Below are 23,179 nucleotides of genomic sequence, written 5' to 3'. Positions count from 1 at the left end.
TTATGGGCTTAGCAGTATACCTAAGGGCGAGACAGCATAAGAGCAGTTGGGATCTAACCAGGGACTTCATGTAGTAAAGCGTAGTGTTGTAATCACAAAACTATGCTGCCTCTTTTTGTATAAATTTCTTTAAGTAAATAGACTCTTGTTTCTAACAAAATATTAACAATTTAATTTCGATAATAAAAAATAAGTGACATATAATCTAGAAGGATGTGCAAAAATTAACTGAGCTTTCAAGATGAAAAATCATAAAAATACAGTGACAATTTGTGATTAAAATTACAGTTCATGAAAATAAAATTGTTTAAAGTAATATTTACAAAAAAGGGAATTAAAATATGAAAAAGGGTCATTTTTATTAAAATTTGCGATGAAAAATAAGTGGAAAAAAAATATTTGATGTATTATTATTTAACTATTAAATTAAATCTACAGAAAAAAACAATGTCAGATAAAGTTGGTACGTTTAAACTATTGTACAGTAATAAGTTTCTACATTATAGACAGGTTTAAGTGCAAATAGGCCGATAATGTCAAAAGGCTAAAGAAGCAGTTGCCTAGAAAGGCACATCAATTATAAAAAAAATTACAATAAATTATACATGATAGGAGGGACCTTTAAAAAATAAGGACACTTTAAATTAAAAAAAGTTAATTTACAATATTTTTTTAATAATAATTTTTGATTGTCAATACAAAAACACACACAATAATAAATTTGAACTTCATACACAAACCAAATATATACAAAAATACACAAAGATAAGAAAATTATAAACCTTTTTGTAAAAGAAATTATAATAATTGCAATAAAATCTGCTCGAAAAACTGCAGAATACAAAAATTGAACAATAAGTTATTATTTTAAATAAAATAGAGACATCTTGTAAAAAGTTTCAACCTTTTTTCACAAAAAAAATTAAAAACTTTTTATATTTTGTCAATTTTTCGTAATTTAAACAATTTTATAAAGATAATAATGCACTAAATAAGCCGTTTCTACCGATTGAAATTAGCTCAAATTTTGTACATTATTGCACACAGTGAAAATATCAAGACAGGACCCAACGTAGAAACATACGGCACAAAACTAAATAGAAGTTGTAACTAAAATATGACCAATGGCTAAAAAAACAACCAATTTATTAATAAGAGGGTTGGGTTAAGGTTTATTATTAAGCCTTTAAACTAAAAATGACAGCTTATTTTTTGTGCCGCATGCTTCTACATAAAATCCTTCAAAATTACTTTAGTTTACATAATTACACAAGCTTTCGATCCACCTTTACTGCCTTGACTTGTGGTTGGAGATATCTTTCCGTTTTTAACAGTTTGAGCTGATTGTGCATTCTTGCTAGCCTGGATCAACTGAAAAATAAATAATTGAACTTTTAATTAAGTTAAGGAAAAATTTTTAAAGTACATAAAAAAGTTTTAAGTACTTAAAAATTACTAAAAAAATGAATGATAAATTAAATTAATTAAGGCACACACACAAAAAGGGAGTTAAAAGGTTATCTATATTTTCTTATATCCTTTTGAATATGACTTATTCTATTAAAAAACAAATTATATGCACTCAGCAATGGTTAAAAAACAGACTATTAAGCAACTACTAATATCTATATAGCCACTACAAAACACCAAAGCTAAAAAAAAAAAAAAAAAAAGCAAAAAAAAAAAAAAACTAAAAAAAAAATAAAAACAAAGCAATGCCATGCAATCTACTGATCAGCAAGATGTTATAAATATAACATCTTTTTGCATAAAAAACAGAGCACAACAATCAGTTTTACTAAGTAGTGGTATGATGAATGCTCAAACAGAAACAAAAAATCCTTTTTTTACATCTTTTCTTGCAATAAAATCTTTATAAAATATACTCTTTTTGCTATTACAAACATACACATAACATTAACCTTGTCTTATGCTTAACACTTAATAAAGAATTAAAGGCAGTGTTTAGCACAGCATCACCAAAATAAAGTGTGTAAAAATTAATAGCCATTAGATTTGTCTTGAACGTTAAGAAAGTAAAAGATTTGTGTAAAAAAGAGCATGCAATTATGATCATTACATGCATATTTTGTCTTGTAAAATGCTATAAATTATATTATGTTACAACCTATATATTTTATTGTTTAGTGGTGTTTTTAATGTGTTATAATATGGAGTAAATAGATCATATCCCCTTATCAAGTGCAATCAGCATTTTAACAATACTTAAAAAAATTGTGTGCATTTAAATTTAGACAAAATAAAATTATATAGTTAGTTCTACAGTAATGCAGTACAAACTATGCTTCTAATGATGTTGCTTTTTGCAATTGCTTTACTTTTAAACGGTTATTAACTAATATAAATGAATATGAGTGAAAAGAATTCATAAAGTGACTAAATTGGCAGCTGTACGTTGTTCAAAAAAACATGATAAGAAAAAAATGTACAGTTAACAACCCAATGATTAAGTGAAAATTAATGATAACATAAAATTTAAATCGTGAATGTGATTTTGTTAATTTTTCCAACTGTAGTGGTTTGTTAATCCTATAATTTTTTTTGTCATTTTTATCAATGCGTGAAAAAATCAAATGAAAAAATATTATATTTGGTATCCTATGTAAAGTTTAGGTAACTTGTCAAGAGATTCTTTTAAAAAAAGTGCTGAAATGACTTTAAACTAACATATTTTTATAAACATATTCACCATAGTTGCAATTCCCTTAATTAAAAAAATAATAATTTTTAAAACTGATGCGAAAAAAATCACCCAAAAATTGTTTTTGAATATTGCTTATAATAAATTACAGCCACCAATTTAGTGATAAACAGAAAATGAAAGCATGCAATGACAACAGAAATGATGATGATGCTGTGACAATAACACTTTAACATGCACTTTCACCTTTACCACCCATATCTCAAAAAACACATTTACAATTACATGCCCTTTTGTTTTCGATAAAATTAATTTTGTTAAAAAAAATTGAATTTCAAAAAAATCCAAGTTCAAATTTTTTTTAATATAAAATGAATAATTAGGTATGAGTCTGTATTACCGTAAACCATTCTACCAAATAAAATGTTCCAAAAACAACATTTTATCGTAGTTTGGGTTCAATTTCTTTAAAAATTAAAGGGCATTTCCGAAGAAAGGGGTTAGCCTGGGGGTTAACAGATAATGTCTCATGGTCGATGAAATGTTTTTTTTGGCCATATGGTTTTCGGTAAAACAGAAATGGTTACGATAATATGGCAGTTGTCTGATGAATTAGGTTTAAAAAAGGTTTTGTAATTGTAATGTGACTTGAATAGGAAAGTAAAGGTGAACAGTGAGCATATAACACCGCCTTTAACTCTTACTTTTCCGTTCTGTGCTGATGAATAACCATTCTTTTTCTCTCCTTTAGGGGTCCCAGGTAACGACCCCGCCCCATTTTCTAGCTGGGTGACGCCCAAAACCTGGTCTTTCTTAGGGGTTGAGCCCCGCCGACTGTTACCCTCTTCGTCTTCCTCTAGGATGGTTTCACCCCGGGGTTCCAAAACTAATTTCATTTCGTCGGGGGTTAGCTCGAAACTATAAACGCTGATCGCGTCCGTGTTAAAATCAGAACCGCGTCTACCCTAATAACAAAGTTTTAAAGTTATTTTAAGTCAAAAAAATAAAAATTACTTTAACTTAGATGGTTATAAAATCAATGTCCCCAAAATGCATATTCCCACTTATATATTCCTGCTTTTTATATCCCGCTTATATATTCCCGCCTTTTTGCATATTCCCGTTTTCTTAATGATTAATGTAAACTATACCCTTGCTTGCCCCAACTTTATAAAAATATTATATATTACCCTGCTTGCCCTAACTCAATTAATATTTTATATATTACCCTGCTTGCCCTAATTCTATAAATATGTTATATATTACCCTGCTTGCCCTAACTCTATAAATATGTTATATATTACCCTGCTTGCTCTAACTCTATAAATATGTTATATATTACCCTGCTTGCCCTAACTCTATAAATATGTTATATATTACCCTGCTTGCCCTAACTCTATAAATGTGTTATATATTACCCCTGCTTGCCCTAACTCTATAAATATTTTTTATTTTACCCTGCTTGCCCTAACTCTATAAATATGTTATATATTACCCCTGCTTGCCCTAACTCTATAAATATGTTATATATTACTCCTGCTTGCCCTAACTCTATAAATATGTTATATATTACCCTGCTTGCCCTAACTCTATAAATATGCCCTAACTTTTGGATAATAGTACCTTTTTAATATAGTGGTAATAGTTAAAAAACCAAAGCATTTTTATAAAATATTTGATAAAATCTTTTTTAAAATTCATTTCTCTAGTTTCTGTTTGAGCATTTTGTATAATTTTGTATAAAAATTTTGTATAAAAGTTTCTGTTTGAGCATTTTGTATAAAAGTAACAACTAACAGCCAATCAAAAAGTGTCTCAGATGTGTGTGTTAGATCAAAATAAGTGTGTGTATGGTTAGAGTGTGTCACTAAGTCACACAACAATGTGATTCTTACTTCCTTGTTTGGTTCTCGAGCCCTTTTTTGAGCTCTTAGTAGCTGTTAATATCATTAATAATATAAGAAAACTGATTGTTATACTATGTTTTCTATGTTATAAATATTCTAAAAATCACCTAAAATTTAAATTAATATTTAAGAAATATTAATCAGAATATTAGTCAGTAAAATCATCAATTTTCGTATTGATTTTCCTTGATATGGTTTTTGAATATTTTAAGAAGTTTTGAATATTTTAAGTCACAATTGCTCGATAATTAAGCTGCTAATTGAGCTTTTGCATTAGAAACAGTTTAGACAGTTTTTAGCGTCTTACTCAAGAATGCTACAGCATGAAAGCAGTTGGGAATGAACCCATGACCTCATGTAGTGAAGCCAAGTGCTCTTACCACTACACTAAGCTGCTAGTAGCAACTTTGTATCTAATATGTTATTAAATGTTAAATATTGAAGACTAATATTAAACCACATACATAGTTTACAGCATGAGCTGCTCTATACAACTTCTTTCCGTTGCTGAAAGCCACTGCGTTAATGGATCGATAAAATCCTCCAAATTCTTGTTCATTATCTGGCTTTTTGTTCCATTCTGTGCAAATATCCTTTAATAATAAATAAATTTATTAATAAACAACATCATAAACACATGCCTTCACAAAACAATATTCAATTAAAAATAAACAATTTATCATCGATGTTGCAGAAATTGCTGCCCTAACCAAGTCTTAGGATGCTTTTACTAATTAACAAGCAGCATAGTTAAATGGTTACAACACCTTTTTATTACTATATTTGGTCTTGGGTTCGATCCCCACTGCTTCTATGCTATAGGGCATTACAATAAAGCACTATAAACATATTAAATCCTGTCAAGACAAAATCCAATCAGCAGATTAATTATCAAGCAATTATAATATTTAATATTCCAAACTGTCAAAGTCAACTTAAGACTGGGTTGGGGTTACAAATGTTACTCTATGTTTAAACTGTAAAGTTAGCCTTTCCACATAAAGAATAAATTTGCAGGTACCTGATATACCCTTTATTTACAGTAGTTAAAACTATATAAAACTTAATCTACCTGTATTCTTTTTTCCTTTTTCTCAAGTCGATCAAACTTCTTCTGCAAAGTGTGAAGTTCAGATTTAAGTTGGGATGTATCAGCAAGTGGAAGACCGCTTGCCACGATCGTGTTTCTCCTAATCATAGGAGCAGTTGGCATCTGGCCATCCATTTCCCGCAGTTCCTAAAAAAGATAGTTTTGAATAAGTGATATAGTTTGTTATAATTATTTATCCTTGATATAAAAAAGCCGACTTTACAGCCAAAACATAGAGTAACATTTGATACCCTGACCCAGTCTTGAGTTACCTTTGACAGTTTGGGATAATATTTATTTTAATTGGCCAATAATTAATTTACCGGTTGTTATTTGGTCCAGCAAAAGTTTATAATGTATATATGATCTTACTTAATGGCATAACAGCATAAAAGCAGCAGGAATTTAACCTAAAACCTCATGTTATGATACCTAGTTGGCTGCTATACCATAGCAGTGGAGATCGTACCCAAGACCTTACATAGTAAAACAAAGAATTTTAATCAAATTCACAAGTTTACCTTGGTAGTCAACTTTTTGACACTTGCACTTGGAGCTGTATCTTGCTGTACAGCGAACACAAAGAAGGTGATGGCTCCAGTTTCAAAGTAATCTAAATGTTCGTCGTTCACCGAGGGAATTGCAATCACTTGGTTGTGATTAAACTCTGGGTTTAAGGTATCCTAAAAATAAGAAAAAAATTGGAATAAAAAGTTGTATTTGCCAACCTAAGCAAAAAGTTATATTGATATATATTCTTTATGGCCTAAACAGCTACAGCATGAAAGCAGTAGGGATTGAACCCAGCATCTCAAGTAGTAAAGCCAAGTGTTCCAAGCATCACACTCTGCTGCAAGAATCTTTATTTTAATACAAAACTTTATAAATGTTACCTTAATGACAGCTGTTTTAATTTCTTCATCTTCAGCTAAAGCTCTGTACTTGACATAAATTCCTTTTGTGTGTCTTGAGTTGTTTATATCACAATGTCGAACATTGATCTGTGATAAACAAAATGCTAATTAATTTACAAAAAAAGAAATTACACTTAATTTAAAATGTAAAATATATGGTTAAGTTATGTTTATCAAAGTTTCTGACTTTATACCAGTGTTTATACCACCACACATATTTTTTTATTTTAAATATTTAAACATCAATATTTACCTTAAAGTAGTATGGATTTCCAAGTAATTCTCTGGGATCTTCAATAAAACCTTCTTCATCAAGAGGTTTGCCTGTTTGATGACATGGAGTCACTGAAACAGACAAAGAACCTTCTTCTTGACCCTATAACAAAAGATACAATTTTTTTATTAAAAATTCAACAACAACCTAAAGCATATTTAGGATTTAAAACATAAGGTACTGGGTTCGATCCCAACTGCTTCCATGCAGTAGCACCCTAGAATAAGGCGCCATAATCTAAACAAACTTCTGCAGAGTCAAAAACTAATCGGCAAATTTATATATTTCGGTTTTAATTAATAATATCCCAAACTGCCAAAGTCAACTCGAGATGAGGTTGAGGTAACAAATATTAACTTGAGACTGGGAAGGAGTAAATGATGTTACTCTATGTTTAGGCCATAAAATTGACCTTCCCACATTGAGGATAAACAAATACAATAAAAAAATTCAATAAAAAACTTTTTTTTTACCTTGTAATCTGTGATTGTTAGTTTGTCATCAAAGTCCAGAGCATAACTTAAAGATTGAAGGAAGACATTTGCTGTTCCAATTGTGATGTCTTCCGGAGGATCTAGGAAGGGGTCCTCATCTTGTGGTATGTTCTTGTAACTTGCATCTCCATCAATAAACTTCTGGTACATTTCCTAAAAATACAAAACGAATTTTTTAGATTTTTTTATCCTTAATTTTTTAGTGCAAAAAAGTCGATTTTTTCTGACTATACTGCTGATTAAGTATTGGCTTAGCATGAGTTTATACCGTTTATAGTGCCTTATTTAAAGTAACTACAACATGGAGACAGTAGGAATTGAACCCATGGCCCTCTGTAGTGAAGTCAAGTGTTCCAACCACATAAACCAAATAACACAAACCTGAATCATGTATCTTCTGTTCATAAACTTTCCTCTTTCCCACATCCACATGTTGGAGTTCAACAAATTTTTCACTTTAACCATAACCCTATAAATCAAAGATACAAAATTAAGTGTTATATAAATACTTTACTACCATCTCTGATTCAATCTTACATTTATAAAAAAGAATTTTAAATAAAGTAAAATTTCTTGTACTAAAATTGTTACATAAAAAACCAGGGACAGAGTTTAGTGGTTAGAACACTTAAATTTAATATAGAAGGTTCTGGGTTTGATCCCTGCTGCTCTTATGCTAAAGAGCGTTTGAATAAGGTGCTACAAGCAATACAAACCCATCCTGAGCCAAAAAACCATCAGCAGATTAACTATTTAAAATTATTCTCAATTATATCCCAAACTGCCAAAGTCATCTTAAGACTGGGTCGGGGTAACGCATGTTACTCTATGTTTAAGCCCTGAAATTGACCTTTCCACATCATAGATAAATTACTAAAAAAAAAATTCTAAACCAATCTTACTTTGTTGTTTTGTCTTTCTCAGTGTGATAACCACCAGAAACTAACACAAGTTCAAAATGTCGGTATTTGTTCAATTCTTCTGAAACAGCATTCACTTCACCAATCATTGGAAGCAATTCAAGAACTTGTTCCTGGACTCTTTGTTGATCTTAAGAAAAAAGTAAAAATAGTTTTTATTTGTCCTCAATATTGGAAGGCCAACTTTACAGCCTAAACTTAAGAGTTTATTTGTTACTTTGACCCAGTCTCAAGTTGACTTGGCCAGTTTGGGATATTATTAATTATAATTGCTCGATAATTTCTTTGTTGATTGTTTTTTGACTAAGCAAGAGTTCAAGCTGTTTATAGCACCCTACTCAAGGGCACTACAGCATGAAAGAAGTAGGATTTAAACCCAGGACCTTGTGTAGTGAAGCCAGGTACCCAAACAACTACACCAAAAAGCCGATATACAATAATGCAATGGAAAAAAACAACCAAGATTTTTTATAACCTAACTCAATGGTTTATTGCAAATACTTACTGCGTATAAATAATTGAATAAGTAGCTAATTACTAATTTGTTACCTTTAGACATGCCAGCTTGGGCAGTAGAAAACCCGCTCTGTTCTGCCAACTCCTTCTGTGCAAAATCCCAATCCACAGATTTTGGGGTACCCTCTGGTAAGTCAGGTTTAAGAGGATTCTTAAACACATATAAATGATTCGAACCTGCATTAACATATTAAAGTTAATATTTTGGTATACATTTATCCTTGATGTGGAAAGACTTTACGGTCTAAACATAGAGTAACATTTGTTACTTGACCCAGTCTCGAGTTGACTTTGACAGTTTTTAATATTACAGTATACAATTGCTAGGTAATTAGTCTGCTGATTGTGTTTTGAATCAGCAGTAGGTCGTACCGTTTTCAGTGCCTTACTTAAGGGTGCTGCAGCATGAAAACAACGGGAATCGAACCCAGGACCATGTTTAGTAAAGCAAAATGCTCTAATTACTATAAAATTAATAAAGCATAAAAGCAGTGGTTATCAAACCTAGAACCTCATGTTGTAAAACCAAGTGTTCTAACCACTACACCACTTTATAGAGCAAAAAACCTATAAAATTTTAAAATTACCGAGTAAAATTCTGTCGTTGTGCTCTAACTTTCTCTCCCCCGTCAAAGGTCCTCCATTAACCTTAGTTCTGGCCCCCGAACTTCCAGGTTTGATTACAATTTCATCGTTGTCGTAACTTATTGAGGCATGATCTTTTTGGATGCTGTGTAAAAATAATAATAATGTAAGTTAGATAATATTAATTAAATGACAGCATAGTGTAGTAGTTTTGTGTATATATCTTTATCCCTAATATGGAAAAGTTAAATGCGGGACTTAAACATAAAGTAACATCAGCTACCCCGACCCAGTCTCGATTTGCCTTTAGCAGTTTGGGATATTATAGATTATAAATGCCTGGTAATTATGCTGCTGATTAGGTGCTGGCTTAGCAGGAGTTTATACCGTTTATAGGAACCCACTCATGAGCGCTACAGCATGAGGGCAGTGGGGACTGAACCCATGACCTCATGTGTGTTGTAGCAAGTGTTCTTACCACTACACCACGCTGCCGGTTAGAATACCTAGCATAAGGTCTTGAGTTCCATCCCAACTGCTTTCAAATTATTAGAGATTTTAATTGAGCAATTGTAACCAATAATATCACAATCTGCCAAAGTCAACTTAAGTCTCGGTCAAGGTAACTGATGTTACTCCATGTTTAAATCACAAAGTAGATTTCCCATATCGAGGATAAATTAATAAATATTTGATTTTACCTGAGCCCAGTTAAGACAATATCTGGAGTAGGATCTGCATCTTTTCTGCCAATCAAAGTAACTTTTCCTTTGGAGATTGGCAACCTTATAACTCCTGATAACATCGGATCCTCGTTTAAGTTAATAAAATGAGGGACGGCCATTTGTTCACTACCATGTTGTTTTTCTAAGACTGCATCTTCTTTTCGGGACTAAAAAAAGTTTAAAAACTTGAATATATATCTTGATGTAGAAAGGATGACTTAACAGCTTAAACACAGAGTAAAATTTGTAACCCTGACTCAGTCTTGAGTTAACTTTGACAGTTAGAATGTTATTTATTAAAATTGTCCCATAATTCTGCTGCTAATTAAGTGTTAGCTCAGTAGGAGTTTATACCGTTTATAGCGCCTTACTTAAGAGAGCTACAGCATGATTGCAGTAGGAATCAAACCCAGGACCTTATGTAAATAAGCCAAGTGTTCTTACCACTACACCATACTGCACTTCAACATTGTATGTAAATTTGACATAAAAATTTAAGATTTAATTAACTAACTTGAACTAATTTTGTATCCCAATCCATATCGTCCATAAGTTGTTGATTGGCTAAAAGTTGTTCTCTGATTTCTTCTTGCATTTTCTTGCGCATTTCTTCAATTGCTGGAAATAAAAACAATTTAAATTAAGAATAAAATTACAAAGTTAATGTATATTAATTTTAATTAAAAGAAAAAAAAAAAACTTTTATAAAGTTCTATAATTGCTTTATTAAGAAGGCTACAACATGGTATTAGTGGTAATTGAACTCAGAACCTCAGATACAGTTTAATTAATGCCTTATTAAGGATGCTATAACATGGCTATAGCAGTATTTGAACCCACAACCTCAGATACAGTTTAAATAATGCCTTATAAAGAATGCTATAACATGGCAATAGCGGTATTTGAACCCAGAACCTCAGATACATGTTAATTAAGGCCTTATTAAGGAAGCTATAACATAACAATAGCACCCCTGAACCTTGCGCATTAATGCCTTTACCACATGGCAACAATGATTATAAGACTCAGAAGCAAAAAATTTTTAAAAAAACAAAATAATTTTCTACCTTCTGGTGTCATTCCGGCAGAGGACTGAAGCGGTAAATTTCCGGAAGTTGCAGCTTTTAATCTCTCATTTTCCTCCCTAAGTTCTCGGATGAGTTTGTCAATTGGATTTTCATTCACAGTCGCTTTGTTCTTGATTTTCTTTGCACGATCAGCATATCTGGAAAAATAAAAATACAGATTTTACTTATTTTTGATGTGGGAACGATAACTTTTTGAATTAACATAGAGTAGCATTTGTTACCCCAACCTAGCCTTAAGTTGACTTTGGTAGTTTAGGATATTATTGATTATAATTGTTCGATAATTAAACTGCTGATCAAGTGTTGGCTTAGCAGAAGTTTATACCGTTTATAGCGCCTTACTAACAGCATAAAGGCAGTGGGGATCAAACCCCAAACCTTGTGAAATAAAACCTCATTCTATATGAGGTCCAGGCCCAATAAAAGGGCGCTGTATCGATAAAAACTCCTGCCAAGACAAAACCAATCAGCAGATTAATTATAGGGCAATTATAATTAATAATATTCCAAACTCCCAAAGTCAACTAGAGACTGTGTCAAGTTAACAAATGTTATTCTATGTTTGGCTAAGTAGTCAATCTTCCCAAATTGAGGATAAATAAACAATTTACATAGACTTTAAACAAGCTTTAAAAAAATACATTTATCTAAATTTTAAAAAACAAAAAAAGCAATTATTTTACCTTAGTGTTGATAAAGTTTCATCGTAATTAATATCAGCAGGTGACAATGCAGCAATCATAATAGTTTTCGAGTTACCACCGAGGGCACTCATGAGCAGTTTGGTGAGCACAGAGTCACGATATGGCACCATAACCTTTTTTTTACCCATAGACAGATCAGCTAAAGCCTTAAAACAAAATTATATTTAATTAATTCAGAAAAAAAAAATTTTAAAAATAAAATTTTACTAATTTTTTTGAAATTTATAGGACGTTACCCAGAAAAGGGTTAGGGTAAAAGGGGTTATTAAAAATGTCTTAATGTCAGTAAAATGGCATTTTTTGGTAAAATGGTTTGGTAGTATGACGGTAATTCTTTTAAAATTACAAATTTATCTTTAAAACTGATTTTTAAGCCAACATTTTTTTTGTATATATCTTTATCCTCGATGTAGGAAGGTTGAATGTGCAACCTAAACATTAAACAACATTTGTTACCCCGACCCAGTCTTGAGTTGCCTTTTAGCAGTTTGGAATTTTTTAGAAATTATAATTGCCCGATAATTACGCTGATGATTTAGTATTGGCTCAGCAGGAGTTTATACCGTTTATAACGCCTTACTCGAGAGCGCTACAGCATAAGAGCATGATTTTGTTACCTTGACCCAATCTTGAGTTGACTTAAGCAGTTAAAATATTAGTAACTCGAAATTGCCCATAAAAAATGTCGTTCTTTTTTATTGGCTAGGTTAAGAGTAAGTACTATTAACACCTATACCCAAAACTTTGGTAGTGATCATAACTATTTAACAACTAACCATTAAAAGTAATTATAAGAAAAAGTTATAAAGTTTTTGGGAATCGGAATTCATTTTTACAATATAACTTCTTTTGTTGTATTTATTTATTTATCCTCAATGTTAAAAAAAGTTCATATAATTTAATGGTGTTAGTAAAGTTTGATTTTGACTTACTGAAATGACGTTCCCGAGAGCTGATAAGGATTTGTTGATGTTAGCTCCTTCTTTTAATCTGTCTCCTGTGGCACCAGTACTGTCTGCTCTTTCAGATCCTGAATAAAAAATTACATTAGTTTTTAGATAATGCTTTACTGTAAGCAGGCTGCGGCAGTTTAAATACTAAATATTATCAAATAAGATCTTGGGTTTGATCCCCACTGCCCCCAGGTTGTATATTGGTATAAACTCCTGCTGATTTAACAACCAATCAGCAAATTAATTATCAGTGAATTATAATAAAAAATCGGCAGTGTGATGTAGTTGTTAAAACATTTGGCTTCACTACATGAGGTCCAGGGTTTGATTCTCCTTGCTTTTATGCAGTAAAACCGTAAAATGAAGTGCTATAAACGGTTAAAACTTTTGCTAAGGCTAAAACAATTGACAGTTTATTTATTAAGCAAATATAATCCATAATATCCCAAACTGCCAAAGTTAACTCGAGACTGGATCGGGGTAACAAAGGGGACTCTATGTTTAGGCCGTGAAGTCGACCTTCCCACATGAAAAGTCAAATATTTTTGACAGATTAACAGTTTAACAATATGGCTAGAAAAAAAGATTCAAAATAAAAACATTGGTTACTATAACCATGAATTACAGCTTTTATACTAAATACAAATACAGTTAAATTAAAAAATACATTTGACTTACCAGCTAAATCTACAAGATTTATGCTCGAACTTTTTTTTGTTTCTTGCCCCATTTCATTTTTCGTGATTTGATCGAATGTAATTGTGACAACTGTGTGAGCTCTTGAGCTTGTAGCATTCATTTGGGTTGATGCAACCGTTCTGTTTGCCGTACCTGTAACAAAAAAAATAAGATACGAGATATAAAGATAACAGCAGCGTGGTGTAGTGGTCAAAACACTTAGATTTACTACATGAGGTCCTGGGTTCAAACCCCACTGCGATCTTAAGTAAGGTGCTATATATGGTATAAACTCTTGCTAAGCCAACAGTTAATCAGCAACTTAAATATTGGACAATTATAATTAATAATTTTGCAAACTACCAAAGTCAAATCGAGACTGGATTAGAGTAACAAGTTTTACTTTATGTTTAGGCGGCAAAGTTCGCCTTTTCACATCGAGGATAAATTAATAAAAAATCATTTACCCTCTTCCATTCTTCTTTCAATTTCATTGTAACATCCCACCGCGACTTTTTTAAGTTTCTCAACATAGAACAGACCAAGTTTTGGGTTTTGTCGTACTTGCAAACCTCCTTTTGGGTTGTCTTTTGTAAGCAGATCTCGAACTTGTTCATTATAAATTTCAAGCATGGAAAAAGTGACTTCATATTTCTAAAAAGAAATTTGGTGTTATTGCTATGCTTAGAAGTAACATTTGTTATTTGTTAGTGATAAAAGCAGTGGGGATTAAACCCAAGACTTTTTTTTGTATATAATTTTATCCTTGATGTGGGAAAGTCGAATGCGCGACCTAAACATAGAGTTACATCAGTAACCCAGTCTCGAGTTGCCTGTGGCAGTTTGGGATATTATAAATTATAATTGCCCGATAATTATGCTGCTGATTAAGGGCGGGCTCAGCAGGAGTTCATACCGTTATAGCGCCTTACTCAAGAGCACTACAGCATGAGAGCACCAGGAATTGAACCCACGACCTTATGGTGGTGTAGCAAGTGTTCTTACCATTACACCACACTGCCGGTATTCATGTACTAAGGCCAAGTGTTAGTTTTACCCAATGACATTTTTCTTAATACCATGTACCAAAAGATGTTATTCTACCTACAATTACCCCTTTTTTACCCTTATTCTATTCTGAATAATAAATAAAAAAAATTTTAACCCAAATTTGGGTAAAATGCCATTATTAAAAAAAAATTTTAATAGATCTTTTTTTACTTTATCTAAATAAAAAATTAAGTGAAAGTTGTTTTATGTGTGTACTTATATATCGTTGTACATCTAACTCAAAGTAATTTCATATTATGTTTAACAATAAACAGAAAAGGGCAGCAGGTCAAGATAATAAAATCAATATCATTTTTAAAACACATAAAATTGAAAGTCAAAATTATTTTCGAATATTCTTGTTCAAATAAAATAATCAATACTCGGGTTAATTTCAAATGTAATATAGATTATCAATTAGACAAACAATAAGAGGAAATTGTCAATGAAGTAACAGATGTTACTTTAAAAGTGCAAATATTGTGTCCTTTCAGAAAGATTTATTTTTCACAAATTCTAAAAACCATTGATTTTGGTGACCATGTTATAAACACTTATTTTTTTTAAATAAATATTTATCCTCGATGTGGAAAAGTCGAATGCTGACCTAAACATAGAGTAACATCAGTTACTCCGACCAAGTCTCGAGTTCTTTTAGCAGTTTGTAATATTATAGATTATAATTGCTTGGTAATTATGCTGCCGATTAAGGGTTGGCTCAGCAGGAGGTCATACCGTTTACAGCGAAAATGTAATTTTTGTCTTTTTTTTTATTCGTGACTATATTGGTTTGTGTTTTATCCTAATTATTACCATAACTGGTGTAACCATATCACTAAAAACAATTTTTTTAAACAGAAATTTTTCTAAAAACAAAAAATTCGAAAATTATATTTTACTTATTTTTTTAAAAAAAATTAAAAGGCATTTTTTATAGGATGGGTTGGGGTGAAAAAGGGTTAATTAAAATGTCCCATTGTCGTTAAAATGTCAGTATACAAAAATGCCTTTAAAAGCACACAAAATGTAATTAAAACTTAACTTTAAATTCGTTTTGCCCAGTTTTCAAATATACTTTTTGAACTTTAACAAAAAAATTGAACCCACCCCATCAAAGTAAATAAAAAATGGTGATAATGAAATCTAAATATCATTAAAACAAACAGGCTTAATAATCTGACGTCAACCAGTTTCATCTTTGCACATTGTGCCCTATTATGAGTTGACAACTTACCTACGCCCTTAACTTACACTGTTTGAACTATTCCATTATTCCAATAGCTCAATTACGTTTATTTAGGGCGTGATGTTGTTTACCAAAAGCGCAGACAAAAGTTTGGGATATCGTGTCGCTAATTTGGAATGTTATGACGACGGATAATAAACTAGACAGAAACTACTGAAAATGTCAAGAAGCCTGGTGTTTGTTTTAGTCTGTTTTGGTGATAAAAAAACTTTAACAATTTTTTTCTTTTTTTGACTTTTTAAAAAATTATGCAAATTTTTTTTTAAATGGGTTTTTCGAATTTTAGGTATTAATAGATTATGTTTTTTATTTTTATATCACATTAAGATGATAGTTTTTGTATTTTTTGACATGTTTAAGCTATCTGTAAACGCCGAATTTAATGGCGAATAATGTGGCATTGGTGCAGCTTAAACTCGAAACCTTTCGGCTAATAAACTGCTACTATGACCAGTATATGTATATATGTTAATGTTTAATTAATAGGGCTTTTAAATAAATAAAAAATGCCGTTTGTGGTGCACAGAAAACTTTTGTGCAAAATGCAGCCTATAAGGCAGTTTTTTAACTAATTTTTATAATGTTTTAGATAAAATGATATGCTTGTAGTAATTAAATACATAAACTTACTGTGTTTGATTCTCCCCTATCGATTGCTTTAAACAATTCATCACAAGTAATAGGAACAATACCTCTGTAAAACAAAACAGAAATATCAATTAAAATCTTTATATAACAATTTAAATCCATAAAAAAATCTCCTAATTTTTGGGTATATTATAAATATGCATAAAACATCCTTGAGTAAGATCCTCAAATGATAAGAACACTTGCTACACCACCATGAGTTCGTAGGTTCAATCCCCACTGCTCTCATGCTGTAGTGCCCTTGAGTAAGGCGCTATAAACGGTATGTACTCCTGCTGAGCCAGCACTTAATCAGAAGTATAATTATCGGGCAAACTCGAAGGCAACTCGAGACTGGGTCGGAGTAACTGATGTTACTCTATGTTTAGGTTGCGCATTCAACCTTCCCGCATCGAGGATAAACAAATACAAAAAAGCCTTTATAAAACATTATGACATAAAAACTTTAACTTACTTATTTTTTCCGTATCCGACCATAGAAAACGATTTTCCAGACCCTGTCTGTCCATAAGCAAATAAGGAACAATTGTAACCTAAAATATAAATAAAATTTTAGTTTAAATATCAAATTAAAAAAAATTACAAAATAAAATATTAACATTTGGTTTTTATTTTATTTTAAATTTACAATAAATTTATAACGTAATTTCTCATAATATAAAGTTTATTATGTGATAATGTTTTATTTTTATTATTATATTTTTGCTTTCCAAGAATTTAATAAATAATATACCAAAAAGTTTAAGATTTTATTATTAATTTAAACAGATTGTAAAAAATTTATAATAATTTTTTTATTATGTAAGACAAGTAAAGAAATATGTTTTGGGTATATCAAGCTTTTAAAAATTATAAGGCGCCATTTTTTACAAAAACACGGCTATATAATTTGACCTTTTGAATCTAAAACTGAAGAGAAAATAATATTAGACAAAAAAAATAACAAAAAACAGTTAATTAAGTTATAAAACTTATTTTTTTGAAACAAACTCTTTTAAAAACACATTAAAACTTAAGTAAATGTTAAAAAGTTTTATTTTCTTATTATTTATTGATTGTTAAAACGCTGTGTCATAAATTTTTGTTTAATTTTTTTAAATTTTCGTTATTAAAAAAAAAAAAATTTTATTATATCAGATAGACAATCGTATTTGCTTACCTTAGGTGGGGTAAAGCAACTCAAATGCTCTTACAATTTAACAATAGTGAGCAAATAATAGCAAACAATCAATTATCTTGCCTTACAATAGAGAATAAATTGGTCTAAGTCTGGTGTAATTTTCAATAAAAAAGTGCTATTTTAAGTGGATTTGGATCGTAAAATATGAATTTTAACGTTAAACAATAACTAAAGAAAATTTTGGTCTTAATAAAAGTGGCGCCATTTTAATGGAGTAATAAAAATTAAACTTTTAAACCTAATATTTTGAAACTTACAAAAAGAACGGCCCAACATAGAGTTACATTTGTTACCCTAACCCAGTCTCAAGTTGACTTTAACAGTTTGGGGTATTGTTGATTGAAATTATTGTTTTTTGGTTCAGCTGATTGTTTTTTGGTTCAGGAGAAGTTTATACCGTTCATAGCACCTTACTCAAGGACGCTACAGTATAAAAGCAGTGGGAATTGAACCTAGAACCTTATGTACTAAAGACAAGTGTTCTAACCACTACACCACACTATTATATAACCCCACTTAAAAATAACAAAAAAAAAATTTTTTTTACCTTCAAATGCATTGTCTAAAACACCTTGACCCAAATTATCGAAAACGTTTCTTTGGGTTGCATATTTGGGGTTCGTTTCAGTTAAGACACCGTCAATATCTTCAAAACCGTCATGTGACCTTCATATTTTAACAAAATTAATTATAATTAAAAGTCCATTATATATCATATACAAGTAGAGTTATATATATATTATTTTTGTATATCTTTATCCTCGAAGTGGGAAAATCAATTGCGCGACCTAAACATAAGAGTAACATTTGTTACCCCAACCCAGTCTCGAGTTGCCTTTGAAAGTTTGGAATATTATAGATTATGATTGTTCGGTAATTATGCTGCTGATTAAGTGCTGGCTCAGCAGGAGTTTATACCGTTTATAGCACCTTACTCAAGGGCGCTACAGCATGAGAGCAGTGGTGATTGAACCCGCAACCTCATGGTGGTGTAGTAAGTGTTCTTACCACCACACTACGCTATATGGTAAGGGGGTAGTAGATTAAATTTATTTACATGTTATGGGCAAGCAAGGTTATAGTTTAAGTTAATAGTATTAATAGCATAGTTGACAAAGTGTGTACATTAGAAGTATGTTAAAAAAATTATAACAATTCCTTACCAATAAGAGTAATCGAAGCCAAACTGTAAAACAAAAAGAAAAGTTTAAAAATTGGTATAAATTTCATCAGAATTTTAATAATTTTATAAAACTTAAAAATCTAACAGAAATATATCAAAAAATGTTCAAAAATTATTATTTTTTTTTATTTTATTTTTTTTAATTTTTTTGGCTTACCAACTTCGGTTCTTCCTCTAAAAATAAAAAAAAAAACAAGATTTAAAAATAAAGATAAAAAACATGTTATTGGGTCAATAATGTTAAATAACTTCTAAAAGAACCAGCAGATAATGCAGTGGTTGGAACACATGACATACCAGAAGTTCTGGGTTCAATCCCCAGTGATTACATAAATATGATGAGGTGCTATAAATGATACAAATTCTTGCTATGCAAAAAACAATCAGCAGATTAATTATTAGGCAATTATAATCAATAATATCCCAAACTGCCAAAGTCAACTTGAGACTGGGTTGGGGTAACAAATGTTACTCTATGTTTAGGTTGTGAAGTCGACCTTTCACAATGAGGATAAATAAATACAAAAATAGATTAAACTTACTTGGAGTATCAGGGTTTTGAATGTAAGTGGTTTTCCCTTCTTCCATAGTAATAATACATTTTGCTCCTCTGTCCTTTTCTCTGTAATTTAATAATAGTTTAACAGCAAGTACTTTTAGTTTACACTGTCTTTATTAAACTTGTAATAAAAAAAACGAAAAAAATATATCATAGGCATAAAATTTTTAATAAAATACTTAATTTTTTAATAGTTGCACTAATTTTTTAAATAAGTTAAATTTATTAACATATATAGTTTTAAAATAATGTAAAATCAAATTTCATTTTAAAAACACTACCTTTGGTTAAATGGTCTAACTCTCACAGCAACCTTGACCCTGAAAAAACGAAAAAAAAATCAAATAAAAAACGGTCAAAAAATTTTGTTAATGCACTTTCAAAAATTTTTTTATGCATTTTATCACAAAATATGTTGTGAATTTTTGAAAAAATTAGTTAGTTTTCGTGAACTTACGTATCAGCCACTGATTTAGCCATTTTATTTGTTCAAGTATTACATAATTATTGCATATTTTTAAGCAAAGTACACGTATAATTTTTAAAAACAACGAAAAAGAACTTTTGACAAACAAAATAAATTATATTTTGACCTAAAATTTACATCTTTTTATCTTATAACCATTCTTTTAAACCAAATAATAACTTAAATTTCTAATTTGCTACTGACAAACTGACAGACAATCAGACAAAATATAAAACGTTTAACTTTGGCGAAAAATAATCAAATCCAAGGTCGCTTTACGATAAATAATAAAGCGTGTTGTTTCGCTAAGGCAACCTGTCATTATTTATTAAATAAATTTATCCCCCAATCAAAATAAAATAAATATTAAAATATTAAAAAATAACTAAAAAAAACAACAAACCAAAATAAAAAAAATGTTAATTTAAAAAACTTACGATTCGCCGCCACCAGACATCTTGGCTTAATTAAAATTTAAAAATAAATAAAAAATTAAACTAAAATATAAAAAAAATAAAACTTAAATATAAAAATCTAGTAATAAAATGTAAATATTTAGGTTTGCATAACAGTAAACTAGATTTTTCCGGTAAAAAGCCAACATGTTACGAGGCTTTTTTCGCACTAACGTTAAATTTTTTTAGCAATCAACTTTTTGTTTTTAAATTTTGAATTCGGCGAACTTTGGGCACTTGAAATGTAACTTTTCCCTGATTAATCTGACGTGTTATGTTTGTTTACGACAGTTTTATTTGGCTGAAAATTTAATTAAAAAATCCACGCCTTGTAGAATTGCGATTCCAAAAAGATTAATTAATTATTAATAAGCTTAATATCGCAATAATTTATACCGAGTAATATAAATACAACCATGTCAAAATATATATATATTTGCCAAGTACGTTTTTATAACTGAATTTACGAGTTGTTACAAAGTTCTGAACTAAACGGCAGTTGTTTTGTCATCTTGGCAAAATTTAAACAAAAATCGCTATTTTTTAAAAAAATAAAAAAATTAATTTGTTTCTTAATTATTAAAAATTTTTCAACTCAACGTTCTTTAAATATATAAATTTGTAACTTTTATTTTTAGATGCCTTTGATTTTATATTTTTCTAACCTAGGTAGCCTAAAACTAAGCTCTTTACATTTTTTGCAATCAATCTTGAAAATGTACTACTACCTTGAACTGCAGTAGGTAATGACAAACTGCTTCTAACACCTCACCCTAACTTTCCAATTTTGCCTTTTTCACTGCCTAATTCAAAGCTATATCGTGGTTAAGGGCCAAGGTGTTAATTTCACTGCTTGGCAAATATTTGGGCAGGTTAAACACTGAACTGTCAAATTTTGGGGCGCGGTAACCAATCCAAACGGAGAACTCTATGACCTACCTGATCAAGGTCTGATATTACAACAGAAAAAAAAATTTAAATAAGAATTAACCATAACAAACAAAAAAATAAGTTCATTTAAGAATAACATCAATTATTGATACAATAAGTCAACCATTATTTAAGTATCAACAATATAATATACCTACTTAAGTTCAATTTGAGATATAACACAATAGTAAACAAGGCAATTATTTCTAAGTCCTACTATATTGTTGTGACAATGGTAAATAAACAATACGATATTACGTAGAATTTTAACAAAAGAAAAAGTCATTTTGTACTTAGGAAGTTATTTTTAACATGGTAAGCCACCCTAAGCTATTATCCTTTTTAAAAGCAGAATTTTAAAAGTAAAAAAATATAAGTTAAAAATGTAATTTTTTAATTTAAAGTTAAATATTCTGTTTTAAATATCGGTCTGGCATTTTTTACAATTTTGTTTACTCAGATGACACTATCAATAAAAAAAGTATTCGCAGAATTTCTATAAAACTTTTTTAAAAAGCAAATCGAATTGACGTCATTAAAGTTATGCAATGATAAATATTTAATTTGACGACATTTTTTAGCTTATTTATTACATAATTTTATAATTTTACCAAAGTTATTGTAGATATAAAATATGTAAAAATATCTAATCACTGCTTAACCAAATATTATTTCTAACTTTTCAAATAAAATAAAAAATAATACATATAAAATAAAGTAATGATTATTAAAATATAGCTTTTAAATTTATTATTTTTAATTTAAAAATATTTTAAAACAATATTCCTTACGCTTCTTCTTTAGGTGAGGCCTTTGACTTTGGCATTTTTTTGCAAAATATTCAAAACAACGAATCAAAAATTCTTGTCCGCCAATTTTTTTTTGTGCACAAATTTAATTTACTTAATATCTAGGATTAAATTAACAAATAAAAAAATCAAATAGTTATAAAATTATTTGTCTATGTCTAAACTTTACGTCGCAATTTGGTTATTAACAGTTCTAGTAAAATTAATTTTTTTTATTTGCTTTGGGAATTTAAGACTTTATAAAATAAGTCAATTACGTAACAAAGTGTTTTATTTTTTTTCTAAGTAATGCCATAATACAAAAGAATTTTAAGACACAGTTAGGATAAATGACACTTTAAAACAGGGGGTTTTTAGTTTGAAAACTCTTGACCGCAAGTTGAAATTCTGAAGTGTTTTCCACCTATTCGAGTGCCTATGGCTTAAATTATGCTATTAAATCTTAATTACCAAACATGACAGGCCTATATAATGCCAATTTGATTAAACTAAACCCACTAACAAAGAAGCTATTCAACTGAATGTGTAATAAGCAAACTCTCGAAAAAGCTGTCAACGCCAATTTCAATAATTGAACAAACTCCTTTGAATTTGCAGACACCGCTAAATAAATATTCTGTTTATTGCTTTATAGGGGTTGCCAGGAGAAATATAAAACGCCAAAGTGCGAAAGTTCAGATTACCTAACCATCAAAGTAGTCATGGTATTCCAAACTGCTAACTTTGCAAACGACTTAACTACGTAGCCCTAGCAAAGGCCCGCGCGATATTTCGAGGCCAGGTAGTGTTATGTTTGAACAAGGGCTTTATGACGTCATTTAGTTGTTGTTCTAGAACAAATAGCGCGCGACACGGAGATGAAAAAGGACGATTTACGACGATTATTACAAATTCCTGTCTCATATAATTTATCAAGTTCAAACTTGTCTGATAGTACAAGGTAATATATCTTTACAAGGTGGTGTGTACTTATATCATACACCAGACAATATTAAACAGTAGCCAGGGCAAAAAAACAAAACACTGGGTTTCTTATACAATTAATGCTTTCAACTAAACTTTTATAAGTATTTACACATATATTGGGATATATATTGCTGTAATACATAAAAAAATGTACAAAAATGTCATAGATATGCATGT

General features: G+C 30.1%; 1 protein-coding gene across 5 annotated transcripts; it reads right to left on the bottom strand.

The window, feature by feature from the left end:
- Positions 1–157: 157 nt before the first annotated feature.
- Positions 158–22,139, bottom strand: LOC145759975 (kinesin-like protein KIF28). 5 transcript variants are annotated; one of them, XM_082573834.1, is made up of 27 exons: positions 22,019–22,139; positions 19,658–19,696; positions 19,360–19,439; positions 18,975–18,991; positions 18,798–18,820; positions 18,182–18,300; positions 16,909–16,987; positions 16,437–16,500; positions 13,978–14,164; positions 13,511–13,663; positions 12,812–12,909; positions 11,859–12,025; positions 11,155–11,312; positions 10,602–10,705; positions 10,064–10,254; positions 9,365–9,507; positions 8,811–8,954; positions 8,244–8,391; positions 7,723–7,810; positions 7,321–7,494; positions 6,827–6,949; positions 6,553–6,660; positions 6,181–6,342; positions 5,642–5,806; positions 5,034–5,162; positions 4,558–4,599; positions 158–1,371 (listed from the first exon to the last, which is right to left on the bottom strand). In XM_082573834.1, exons 1-27 carry the CDS (start codon positions 22,051–22,053, stop codon positions 1,258–1,260), a joined length of 3,054 nt encoding a protein of 1,017 aa, XP_082429960.1. In that variant the 5' UTR covers positions 22,054–22,139; the 3' UTR covers positions 158–1,257. The 5 variants fall into 5 exon arrangements, with proteins under 5 accessions (XP_082429960.1, XP_082429959.1, XP_082429961.1 ...); XM_082573833.1 differs by lacking the exon at positions 4,558–4,599 and adding an exon at positions 3,367–3,627; XM_082573835.1 differs by lacking the exon at positions 4,558–4,599.
- Between the last annotated feature and the right edge of the window lie 1,040 nt (positions 22,140–23,179).

This window comes from Corella eumyota, chromosome 7 (genome assembly GCF_963082875.1).
Source record: "Corella eumyota chromosome 7, kaCorEumy4.1, whole genome shotgun sequence".
Taxonomy (NCBI): domain Eukaryota; kingdom Metazoa; phylum Chordata; class Ascidiacea; order Phlebobranchia; family Corellidae; genus Corella; species Corella eumyota.
Note: the sequence above shows the minus strand (reverse complement) of the source record. Positions and strands in the feature narration are given on the sequence as shown.